The sequence below is a fragment of the Cyclopterus lumpus genome, chromosome 16, assembly GCF_009769545.1.
Source record: "Cyclopterus lumpus isolate fCycLum1 chromosome 16, fCycLum1.pri, whole genome shotgun sequence".
NCBI lineage: Eukaryota > Metazoa > Chordata > Actinopteri > Perciformes > Cyclopteridae > Cyclopterus > Cyclopterus lumpus.
Window position 1 is genome coordinate 13,514,518 of NC_046981.1, and position 12,555 is coordinate 13,527,072.

At 43.0% G+C, this 12,555-nt stretch overlaps 2 protein-coding genes across 5 annotated transcripts in view; both read left to right on the forward strand.

The window, feature by feature from the left end:
* Window positions 1-10,764, forward strand: part of lipeb (lipase, hormone-sensitive b) — a 24,239-nt gene extending 13,475 nt beyond the window's left edge. For all 4 annotated transcript variants that reach the window (XM_034554483.1, XM_034554485.1, XM_034554484.1 and 1 more), the window contains 6 exons: window positions 2,004-2,148; window positions 2,873-3,100; window positions 4,098-4,283; window positions 5,154-5,335; window positions 6,045-6,311; window positions 6,757-10,764. In XM_034554483.1, the coding sequence (XP_034410374.1) occupies window positions 2,004-2,148; window positions 2,873-3,100; window positions 4,098-4,283; window positions 5,154-5,335; window positions 6,045-6,311; window positions 6,757-7,161 (1,413 nt within the window). In that variant the 3' untranslated portion in view covers window positions 7,162-10,764. The remainder of the gene's footprint in view (window positions 1-2,003; window positions 2,149-2,872; window positions 3,101-4,097; window positions 4,284-5,153; window positions 5,336-6,044; window positions 6,312-6,756) is intronic.
* A 1,120-nt stretch (window positions 10,765-11,884) lies between these two features.
* Window positions 11,885-12,555, forward strand: part of tmem145 (transmembrane protein 145) — a 39,086-nt gene continuing 38,415 nt past the window's right edge. Inside the window, exon 1 of the mRNA XM_034553592.1 lies at window positions 11,885-12,144. Within this exon, the coding sequence (XP_034409483.1) occupies window positions 12,034-12,144 (111 nt within the window). The 5' untranslated portion in view covers window positions 11,885-12,033. The remainder of the gene's footprint in view (window positions 12,145-12,555) is intronic.

Here is a 12,555-nt window from a genome sequence, read left to right on the forward strand (position 1 = left end):
TGGCTGCTTATAGCTATCGCAAGACGGGGCTCTGTGAAATCGCCAAGGACTTGGGCGTCCTTCGTAGCAACCAGAGGATGGGAGGGAGCAATCAGAGGCGAGGGTGAACAGGGCTGTCTTGTTGAATTAAACGGAGAACTGTACCACCCCGCAGAGACAGATTACCTGGGGGCCAGGCACTAATGAAAGACTTGTCAGACTATCCTCTCATCTTCGCTCGCCTTTCTTATTACATCCTCCCTCTCAATCTTTCTAATATCTCACAAAATCCTTTTGTTCACTTAGTGTCCTTTTTTTTTTAAACGTCTCCTTCCTGTCTTATTTGGGCTACATGTTCCCACCTCCTTAATATTTCTAGATGCCTTCTGCTCTCTTAATCCCTGAGGCAAAGCCAAGAAAGGGAGAATGAACAAATTAAAAGTTCCTCAGAGTAAGCCAGGGTTACTTCTCATATGTCCTCTAGTCCTGTGTCCTTGCCTCAATCCTGTCTTTCCTGTCGTCTGGGTGAGATGGAGAGTTGGACTTCAGTGGCAGGAACCTTTTGCACTCTCAGGTCCCAATTATGCTGAGATCACAGGAATGGATGTGCTGGCATCTGTGCAATTTGGACACACACACACACACACACACACACACACACACACACACACACACACACACACACACACACAGTAGAGGTATAAGCTTGCAGATTAACTGCACTGCCTGTCTGAGAGTGGGACTGCAGCTCCCATTAATTCCTGCTTTGAGAACAGAGTTGGGACTTTCTGAATTGGTGTTTTTCGTTGTAAATTGCGTGTCTATGACATGAGTTTCCTGAGTCATCGTGTAAAAATCAACCAGCCTTGGTCGCAGCCCAACAAAAACACACACACACACACACATCCAAGTACCTCTTTTCTGCCCGGTGGGCCATTTGTTGTGATCCCTTTTGCTCCTTTTATGCAGGCAGATAAACTGTCTGACTCACCTGTCCATGGACTCTGTCATATATTGACACTCTCAATTGTTGCTCTTTACACACACACACACACACACACACACACACACACACACACACACACACACACACACACACACACACACACACACACACACACACACACACACACACACACACACACATATATACATACCCTCACACCCTCCCTCACCCTTTTAGGGGCACCTTTTTTTTTTTTTTGTACAAACCCACACTGACCTGAGCAGCGCTTGAATATATTCACTTGTCAGCAGTCTCACTCTAAGATGTGTGGTGACAAGTAGGGCTTAAAGACTGCCCAGCTGACTGCTGGAGCTGCTACTTTTTATTTTTTTTCATGCTGAATCACTGGTAGGTGAAGCAACATACAAACATACACACACTGTGCTTTTCCTGGCATTGTGAGTGGATTGAGAGCTGTCTCTTTCACCACCAGCCCTGTCATTGCTAGTCAGAAAGGTGTTGGGAGAAGATAAAGACGGAGAAGGAAATGACGAATGCTTTGTGGAAGGATTATTTTGTTTGGATGCCTTTTCAAGGTCACTGCATTGTAGATTAGCATACGAATAGTACACACTTATCCTGACTATAGCAACAAGAAAAAGCAAAAATAATCAGTTTTCTGCGTTTGTTTCGTAGTCCATCCCTGTAAATCCACACCATCCTCTTGTCTTAGTCTTTTTTCCTTTGTACCGAGCAAACTAGGTCTTTGTTATTGCTGTATGAGAAGAAAACCAAATGAAGGTGACGGGCAGGGCAGCGCTCATTATACCTTTTGTCTAGACAGTAAATCCGAAAGCAGACCGATGACTTCAGAGGGACATGTTATTTTCATAGATTTTTATTCTTTCTTTTTAATGCTCTCCCAACACATGTATTTTTCCCGCTGTCTGCCTTCCTTTGTGTCTTATTGTAAATTTAACAAGATGTAATATAATCACTGTGATTAAAAAAAAATATATATATATTTTTTTTTTTTTCCCATTCATAAATTCACCCATCTGTCTTCTGTCTGGTGCAGCCCTATCTGAAGAGCTGGTCCCAGGACCTTGGTGTCCCCATACTGTCAGTGGACTACTCTCTGGCCCCCGAGGCCCCATTTCCAAGGGCTCTGGAGGAGTGTTTCTATGCCTACTGCTGGGCTCTGCGAAACCACCACCTTCTGGGTACATACAGAATTGTTTATATCGAAGTACTGGCTTTTTAAAACTCTTGTGTACATGTTCCGTTTTATTTTTCAGTAATAAGAACCATACATGAAGTTGAAATGATAAATAATCAGGCAGGAGAAAAGAAGTTGGTTTATTAAAATCAATGTGCAGATAAAACTCTTTCCGAGTGAAGGTGTCCTGTCGACTGCCTCAGTAAATCCTCCCCTAGCTTTACCAATTCCCTGTAGCTCTGGAGAGGATTCATTCATCACTTTGAATGTAATCATGCTGCAGTATAGTCTTGCACTCTACCCGTTGTTCTGCAATAAGACACAAATTGTGATGCCTAATATTCAGGCGGACAACAAAAGACATCTGGTTGGTTTAGGGTACATCCGCCCGCTGAAGCATGCTGTGTAAAATTAACAGTGATCGGAGTGCAATATGTTTGTGTTGTAGTACAAGAAGACAATATCACGGCCACGAGGCAGGCATTGTGTCAACACCCTATCAAAGTCACATATTCAGCAGTGTCATGGTGGAGAAAAGAGATCCTGTGTGTGTCACATTGCGTTTCCGTAGCCCGTGACTTACTGTACAACCGCTGGTGGTAATTCTAGTTTTGCCATGTCTCATTTTTATTTTTTGTTCCAATTTTTTTATTTTCCCCCCCCGTAATTCATTTTTTTCTCCTTTTTTCTTTACCTCTATCATCACCGTCCTATTTTCATCTCTCCAGGCTGGACTGGAGAAACAGTGTGTCTGGCTGGGGATAGTGCTGGAGGCAACTTGTGTGTGACGACATCTATGCGCGCTGCTGCCTTTGGTGTGCGAATGCCAGATGGCCTTGTTGCAATCTACCCAGCTACCCTGCTGACTGCCTACGCATCGCCCTCCCGTCTGCTAACACTTATGGATCCCCTGCTGCCGCTCAGTGTGCTCTCCAGGTGTCTCAACGCCTATGCAGGTAGGTTTGTGTGTGTGTGTGTGTGTGTGTGTGTGCGTCTGTCTTTGGAATAAAGTCTGAATTCTTCTTTTATCGGTTGAGTTGAGAATTAAATCTACGTTGTCCTCAATTTTCTTTCTTTTAAACATCTCTGCATGTCTCTACCGTCTGCTGCCCCACATCATACATATTCCTAACATATTGGTATTTAGCCTAGTTGTAGGTTTGTGAACATTAATGATGCTGACTGGCTACTTGTGTATCATAAATAATTAATTAAGTTAGGAAGTTTGTTTTTTCTTCTTTGCACTCTATTCTATTCCATTTGATTAAGTAACTAATATAACAATTTATATATATTTTAAAGTCCAAAGTGATGCCTTAAAGTGATGCCAGCAGTTAAAACACAACCTATAAATAAGTTGTTGAACTTTGATGAGCAAAACTGAAATAGATTCTGTGTCCAATCTTTTTAGTTTTAGGACAGTAACAATGATCATATTAATCCTACAACTGTTTTGTTCTCATCTTGGATCTCACTGTAATATTAAAATAAATGTAAATCTTTATGGATTTTATTCTAGTTGTGTTGTATCGTGTCTGAAAAACGTTCACGAACAACAACTAAACTTATTAGCATATAGATGGTTTTTCATATGTTGTCATTAATGTATGGAAGAAGCCAGATAAACTTACAAGTCTTTTCATAAATGGTGTCAGACAAAATAAAGGAGGACTGTGGTGGGCTGGTAATTGGCCAACTATGTCAAATAACTGAACTAAAACACTAATAATCTTCTCTTCAGTCCTTCTGTCATCACTATGCATTGCTGTCTGTGTTGCAGTATTGAACCCACTGTCAGTGGTTTTCTTCACTCTTATTATACCTTTCCTCTTATTGCTTTCCCATCTTCTCTGTTACTCATTCATGCTTATTCAAGAATAACAAACAGCCTTAAATCTCACTTGTTCATCTATCTCTCACTGCTGAGCCTTCCTCCATGTCTCCTGCCTCCAGGCAATGAGCCTCAGACAGAGGTGCAGGTAGAGAAAGTGAGCACGCTGAGCCTGGTGAGGAGAGACACTGCTGTGTTGCTCAGAGATTTCCGACAGGGAGCCTCGAACTGGATCCACTCTCTGCTGGATTCCAACAGAGCCTCAGCCTCCCCCAGCACAGCTGCAGAGAGGCCACCAGGAGCCACTGGTAAACCACCGGCTCTCACTGTGTGTATGGGTGTGTTTGTGTGTGCATGTATCGTCAGGTGCCTTTTTTATCACATCTATCTGCTGAAAGGACAGAGAGAGAGTCCCCACTGTCCACATTTTCAGTGTCTTTATTACACCAATTATGAGCGCACTAACATCAAATGCCCCAAAGTTAATTTACAGCCCATTTGGAGGAGGCTATTGAGATGGATCCCCTTTATTCAGCATTCAACTAATCAAGTGTCGCTTTATCCCACCTTATTGTGCAACACTCCTGTAACCCATTCATATCAATTTACCTCTTTGGAGCAGCAGGGCTTTGACAGTAATTGTTAATTGTCGCCACCGTAAATCCGGTGGTGAATCGTAATTTCCCTGGTATCCCTTTTTAGGGAGGTGACATACCCCACAGCTGCAAGCCCAAACTGATAATAATGTCATAGTGCTTTGGGAAGAGACCAGCAATGACGACTCCTTCAGCTGTGTTTTGGCGGCTCGGGGTGGGCCGACAATATCACCATGACAGAAGTATTTGAATTTCCTCCACCCATGATATATCCTAATTTGCATTTTAGTCTTTTAGCTTTTGGCTGTCAACCAGAGGACATATGATAAGTGGAAACGGAAGAATAAGGGATTATGTACTACTATTTGTGTACTTTTTCTTGTCCTCTAGCTGCTATTGAACCTGAGTCTGTATCCTTTACACATCATATACTGTACATTGTGTCATTAATCGTTATTTTTGATAACTTTAAAACAAATGATTGTTTGTCTCAAACATTTCCATTTTTGTTTGACCCAATGTCTCATGCATTTCCCCCTCTCTCCATCTTTTTTTATTTTTTTTATATATATATATATATAGACCCCGTGAGGAAGAGCATTTCAGAGGCGTCCATCTCTTCTCCTCACGCCGACCCCCCTGTAGCTTCAAATACCTCAGAGTTCCCCTCCAGGAAGTTATCTGTGAAGAGCCAGACTTGCCAGGACTTGGGATCCCACAACAATTCTACTTCTCACAGTGCACCGCTGCTCTCTGAGCGCATTGTACGTCACACTTGAACATGTTTACATTGAGATTAGCGTGCTCTTAACAGCATTAAATGGCTATGGGCTGTTGCTTAGAAGAACCCTTGGCTGTTAGTAGGGGTTGCTGTGGGATTCTAACCTGCATTTATACAAAGATCTGCATTTCAATAATAGTTATGACACCACTGCTTTCATACAGCTTGCCTTGAAATGATTTAGCGGCCAGCTGTAGCCTTTTTAAGAGGCTGAGCAGTTTATTAGCATGGAGATATTTGGGCCCTCTATCATACAATGTTGTATACCCTGCAGTGATGTGCATGTTTCATCTTGATTATGTCACCCATGCCTCATGAACAGATCTGGCTATAAAATGCTGACTGAATATTAAAGCTTTTTGGTTGCGTGGCTAACAGCAAGGTATTGCAGATTATCCATGCATGTATTTCCACACAAGCAGACTGGATTAGTGGCTGGCTTGGGAAAAATTAATGAGTAGGGGTGACGCAAAATGTTAAATATGCTTTTCCTCCTTGAAATTTGCGTTGCGGAGCCAAGACTCTTAGGCACCGAGCCAAAAGTTTTAGAAGATTTTCAAAAGGACAAAGTGCTGTTTGTGTATTTGTATTCAATTTTGTCTGTTGAATATGTTATGCCTTCTTCTTCTGTCCTTGAAATGACATTCTCCTTCGACTGTATCCTGAATTATTTCTTATCTCTTCTTTTGTAGCCAGAAGATGTGAATTTCTTCCTCTCCAAAGATGCAGATCCCTCCATGTCCAGGGATCTGTCTTCAGTAGCCATACCACCCCCTGCTGGAGAGGAGGGATCAGAGCTGGAGCACTCAAGGGAGTTCCCCCTGGGGTTCGAGCCACTGCGCTCAGAGCAGCTATCTGAGATGGAGATGAAGAGCTCTCCAGTGGTCAAGGATCCGTTCTGCTCTCCTCTGCTGGCTCCTGATAGCATGCTGAAAGGGATGCCACCTGTACACATCGTGGTAAGATCAAGCAGCAGCTGGAATGATTAACAGGATAACACTTTGCAATTTCTCTACGTTATGTAATACTCCAATAGTTGCTTGCTCAACTCACTCTCAATAAGTGCATTAAGGAGTGCAGTTGAGTCTCTCCAACTGTCTACATTTGGTTGCATGAGTGATCCTCTATGAGAAAGCTGATCGTTCTTATGATGATGCTGATCGTTCTTATGTTTCTTTAAGTTTAGGAGATATGATATTGTTGTAGGTTGAAGCCTGCTCTCTCAGAAGTGTTGTTATGAAAGTGAAGAAATTGGTGCTGATTTTAACGTAGCTGGAGTGAGTCAGCGAGAATGTAAAAAAACAACAACAAAAACGAACTAATTAAGATTCTTGACATGTCTGAAGGGAATCCTAATTGGCTTTTCACCACCTTTTCCCCTCTCTCTCGTCCTTCTCCACTCAGGCTTGTGCATTGGACCCCATGCTGGATGACTCTGTGATGTTTGCCAAGCGTTTGAGGAAAATAGACCAGCCTGTCACTCTGTGCGTGGTGGACGACCTCCCCCATGGCTTCCTCAGCCTATCGCAGCTCTGCAGGGAGACGAAGGAGGCTGCCGATATCTGCGTGGAGAGGATTCGTACTGTCTTCACCCAGAAGGACACACCCCCGGAGCCACGCAAGCACCGCAAGCTGGAACGGACCGATAGGAGTGTGTCGGTCTCTTCTGGGGAAGCCGGTTCTCTCTTCGTCGGCCCCATTGAGGAAGGGGCGCTTGCTGTCAGGAGGGGGACTAAAATTGCTGATGGCCCAGGCTTAGTTGCTGTGGCAGCCCAGAACAATACTGACGCTGTTGGTATTGGACCGTAAATAAGGTTAGATAAAAAAAACTGCAGTTGATCTGTGGAGTGAAGGGAGAAAGAGTAAATGAAAGTCAGACAAATGTAGGCAGTGCAAGGCAGAGAGGGAGATGGTATTCTAAAAACAGATGGGGAGAGGGCAGCTGTCTAGGTGAATGCTTAGTTTTCAAGAGACAAAAAAAATGAAACTAAATGAAATACAACTTCCTCTGCTTAACAATTCTCGCCACTTGTTTGTGCTCCATCGTGCATCGACGCATGGCAGATAAAATGAAAAAGACAATTGTGTTTTCGAATAAAATGGTAATTGAGCAGCTACTTAGATCAAAGACCAGCACTCGCCCACACATGCAGCACACATACTTGATAGAGTTTCAGTTAAGCATAAAGCCGTGCCTGAATGGGTGATTCATCTCGGCCAAGGCAGTCATTTGAAGGCCTAATCAGATAGTGGTAGGCAGACTATATGCTTATGATGCAATCGCCACTTGTCCTTTAGGGAGCAACTCTAAATCACACTTAATAACTCCACATTGTGCTCTCCATTGCGCCGGTTTGCAAGTCAATACTGCTCACTTTGTGGATAGTAACTCTGTTGACTCGCTCCTAAATCAAATTACAACCCTAAAACAGAACCGACTTAACGGCTCTAAACTGAATGGATTGATTTATTTCTTTCTTGAAATCGTTGCTGTTTTTAATCACATTAACACTATGCAGTAGAAATACTTTAGTTATTTATATATTTTTCTATTGTTGTATTTTAATCCTTCAATCATCACATGTTTGTTTGTTGATTTGTACACAATACTGTGTAATCTTTTGCTATTTATTCCACAGTTTTGAATGTGCTCAATATTTGCCTGTGCTTCTTTGGCACAGCTTCTCCAACATCCCCGGCCCTCCCAATTTAACTCAAATCCATATCTCAGTAATGCATACTGATAGGATAATGTAGAATATTACACAGGGACGCGGTGCTTTTTGTAGTGCTGATATAACTAATGCAAACATTGCATTTTGGTAGTACCTACAGTGGAATTTGTGCAGATGCAGCTGGATTATATTATTATTATAGAGTATCTGCTTTAAAATGTGGGTCCCATCTTCATAAGTCTTTTAAGAGCAAGCATTGCTCTCGGATGTCTGAAAGACGCTAAATGTTTAAATTGTTTTTTATTTCAGCAAAGGAAAGATTTGGTTAACATTCTCCTTCTGCAGAACTAAAGCTAGACAGAAAAGGTCACCGAAAGCCCTCGGCTATCGGTGTCTCAACTCCAATGCACTGATTTGACGTTGTCCCCGGTCCCCGCCAGGCGTCTTTGCTCACTTCTCTGCACAGTATGCAGTGTGTCAAAGTACCACTTCCCTTGAGTCAGGGGATTTCCTGCTGTTTCTTCAAATCACGCTTTTAGGCAAAACTCAAGGACTCTGACCAGGAAAAGAGATTGCTGGGGTTCCATGTAAAAGCAACTGAATTTGTATTTGGCTAACTAAAAGTGTCCGGTGGACCAGGGTTTTTCTTCCCACCATCACATTGTGTGATTGACTTTGAGGGCACTCCTCTGAGTGTGTTTCCACCAAAGCACTTTGAAGTACACAGAAATGTCCTTTGGCGGGTCAGTCCCTCTCAGGTCCAACTAAATATAGATGCCAACAATGCTGGCACGGTCCTGCCCTTGCCTGGTAACAGAGCTAAGGTTGCCAGGTCTGCAGAGAAGGATGCTGGGTGATGAATAGGATTTAGCTGAAGCTCCGAGTGCAAAATCCTCTCCCCGTAGAAGAGCAGGATTTTAAGCAGCAAAGTCATGCTACGGGATTAGACCATACTCAGTTCTGTCAGCTCGAAGTACTTAATGCAATATTTTTAGTCAGATTGATGGAGAGAACCAGGGGCGTGAAGAGAAAGAAAGTAAGACTCATCCTCTCGGAAATACTGGGCCGAGGTTTGGTCTCGCTTTGCTTGTCGCTGCTTATGCTCACTCTGCACTTTTGCAGTAGTTTGTCAATCTGTGCAAGTGTATTTAAAGCTTGTATGCATGTCACTTTTTTGTTGGTGCCTGTACGTGAGGCTCAAGTGGAGTCTGCATGTACACATGATCACACTAGTCTGTCATTGGTGTGTGAGAAATATGAGCTCAGACGTGAGTTCTCTTTGTTTGCGTTGTGTGTTCTGTTCACATAAAAGAAGAAATGGCACTTTACAGTCAAGAGACTATAAGTAGTATTCATAATTTGCTGTTGAGAGCAGTCTCAAGCCGCTATGGCACATTTTTTTGTCTGTGGTATGTATCAACACCCAGCCCGATGACGCTCAGCAGGGTTGATTGGTTGTTGGCACTTTTGTTGTATACATTTGAGTATGTTGAGCTGTTAGAAAACTTAGAAAAAAATGTGTCAAATTCACTCACTTGCTGTTTACTGACTCCCGTATGCCTCTTACCCTTGATGACCACTGATGCATCGGGTGAAGCTGACTGAAGGTGATGTACCAGAGAGCCCATCTGGTGTTATGGACAAATAAGCTTGCCGTGTTTCAGTTTTCCAAATTCCCAGCATTTTTAGGGTTTTGCTTCCTGCAGAATAGAGCTGAAATGCATGATTCAGTATTGTTTCAATTAGTGTTGCTAACTGTCTAATATCTGTCTATTTGTTGATGAACCAACTGTTTTCTGTAAATTTCCTTGAGTGCAAACTAGTTGTCGTAGTTCAGCGTAATGCTGTTTTTTGTTTAGTCTTTTTGGTTGTACAGCATACCTCCACAGTGTTGGTCTTCAAAAGCTCTTCTCACTTGAGGGTTCCGTTGCCTCAGGCTGAAGTGCAATGCAAAGTACAATGCTGCTAAAATGATGCGCTAACTGCCTCCACATTTATAGTAAAGCTATGCAATTACACACCAGCATCACGCCGTCTTTTCAGTGTGTCTGTGTTTCCTCAGCTAGAAATGCGGTCATGCCATTTATTATCGTGCAATGCGTGCAAATCACTTTGAGGTGGGATGTCACAGTGAAACCAGCATATAAACCACAACACTGGTTTTAAACCACATTGTTTTTACATCAATGCGTCCATGTGACTGACCTCAACCACTTGTTTACTCACGGTAAAGACTAATGTCATCAGTCAGTTGGATCCTAAATGTATTGTTAGTTTTGAAACGGAACCAAAGACTGCAGCCACAGTCTTGTAACAGATGTGCTGTTCATGCCGTTTAGTGTTTGCCGTTAACCGGTATCATAAAAAATGCAGGCGCTAGTCAGTGCCATAGCCGCTCTGCACTCCATATGCAAATTGCTCCGCACTGTAAAATTTTATTCTGATGTAGAATATGATGAGCCTTTAAAAAATACAAAATAAATTAACAAAAACAAGCCATAAACAAAGATGTTTTAAGTTAACTTTTTTCTTCAAAAAAACCCCACAAGTGCAAACCTGTGAATACAAAAAAAAGAATGTATATTATTAGATATTTTTACTTTCAGATGTGTTAATCGGATTGATTTGACTGCATTGTCGTTGCAGGTTTCATGCAAAGTGGTGTCTGATTCTCCACAAGTAGGCTCGTCTCTTCTTTTTGTTGATTTTTATCTAAATAAATATATTCTCCCATGAACCTGCTGTTGTGTTCATGAATCAACACCGTCACTGCATTGATCCAACTAAAGGGTATACGTCATTAGTAATGAGTAATAGATATCATAATTCAATCGAGCTCCCAAGATAGTCTTGGGAGCTCTCATGGCTTTTGAGCTTTTTTTCATATGTATGTGAGGGTACCTGAAACTCTTAATTTAATTTATTTTGACCCAAATCTTGAGTTGAGGCACGGGGAAAGGTCAACTACTAGGTTGACCTTTTGTTAAACTATGAAGTGTCAGATAATAATAAATAAACCACACTGTAGAGAGCTCTGTGATATTGTTAATTTAGCGACACCAAGGTGGAAAGTAAGAACTGTAAGTATAGTTTTGAGGTATTTTGTTTACATTTGATGCTGCTTAATACTTCTACTTCCCTGCCTTGATGAGGAAGATATTGCAGACTGACACACAGATAAAGATTTAACGTACACAACCTGTGATGTATAACGTTTGTGTATGGATAAAATGACCCAATATATTATATTATACAATACATGTAATTATGTACATACTGCATATGTGATAAAGTGGAAATTCTGCACAACCTTTGATATTTAATGTAGCCTAATTTAAGCTGATTGCTGTTACTTTGGTCATATTTCCAACCTTCTTATAACAGTGTTTTACATTGTGTTACAACTTTATCTACCTCGAGGGAAATTGATGTGCAGCAGTTACAATACAAAGTGGTATTAGTGCAAATATAAAAGTAATAAATAGTAATAGGCTACAAATTATAGCATCAGTTTAAGACAATTAACACAATTCCAGGATCTGAGTAGCCTACGTGTTCAGCTTCCAGACGTTTCTGACGTAAAGTCAGCGGTTCTTCAGCCCGTTAGATCCTGTTGACGTCCCGCTGCTCACTGGGATCAGAACTCGAGCCGAGAGGCCAACAAGCATCCCTCAGCGATACTTCATTACAGGTGTGTGACCTCTAATGAAAACTGCATTTTAATCAGCCAAAGCGTTTTTAATGTGCGGACGTGTCGCATTCTCAAAGCACGAGCGGAACCGGGAGCGAGCACTCTTACCCCCTTCTCGCACACGCACGCACGCACACAGTCGCTGTAAGGGGGGGGGGGGGGGCACATGGATTGAAGGGACTATCGGGAACGCGCCCGGGTCCTCTCTCAACCTCACGCGCGTTGCTCGAGCCGTTCCTCCGTGCGCGCTCCCGCTCAGAGACAGGCTTTCGGGGAGCCGGGAGAGCAGACGAGCGCCCGCGAGGAGAGAGAAAGATGGAGGTGAGGGTCGGGGAGAGACTCCTGTGCCTGGCCGTGCTGTCCAGTGTCTTCTTCGTGGATTCAGTCCTCGGGAAATACGTCAAAGGCATCGTGAACACCAAAGAGGTGAGCGCGTTTTTTTAAAAAATTTTTTTTTTTTAATTGATTAGTCTACGTCTTGAATTAGTTGAGCCACTTCAATGACACCGCCACAGAGGGAGCGAGGAAGCGACTGCGTTCTCCGCACGCAGGTGCTTCTGTGGCGGACTGCTCCGCGGATAGACCCGAGAGGCTGCCGCTCAATGCGCCGTTAAGTTGCGTCGGATATTCCGGTGCCCGTCCACTGCCGCCGTGTGAAACCCATTCACCGCTATTTGCACCGCCATCTGCGGCGTATAATTTACCCATTGTGGTGGTCTTTGGCATCACGGAACCCCCCCCCCCCCCCCCCCCTCCCAGCGGCAGCCCACTGCTCCCAGTCCCTGGAGTGATCACTCATCTTTGTGTGTGTGTGTTGCCATTCTTAAATGTCCATTT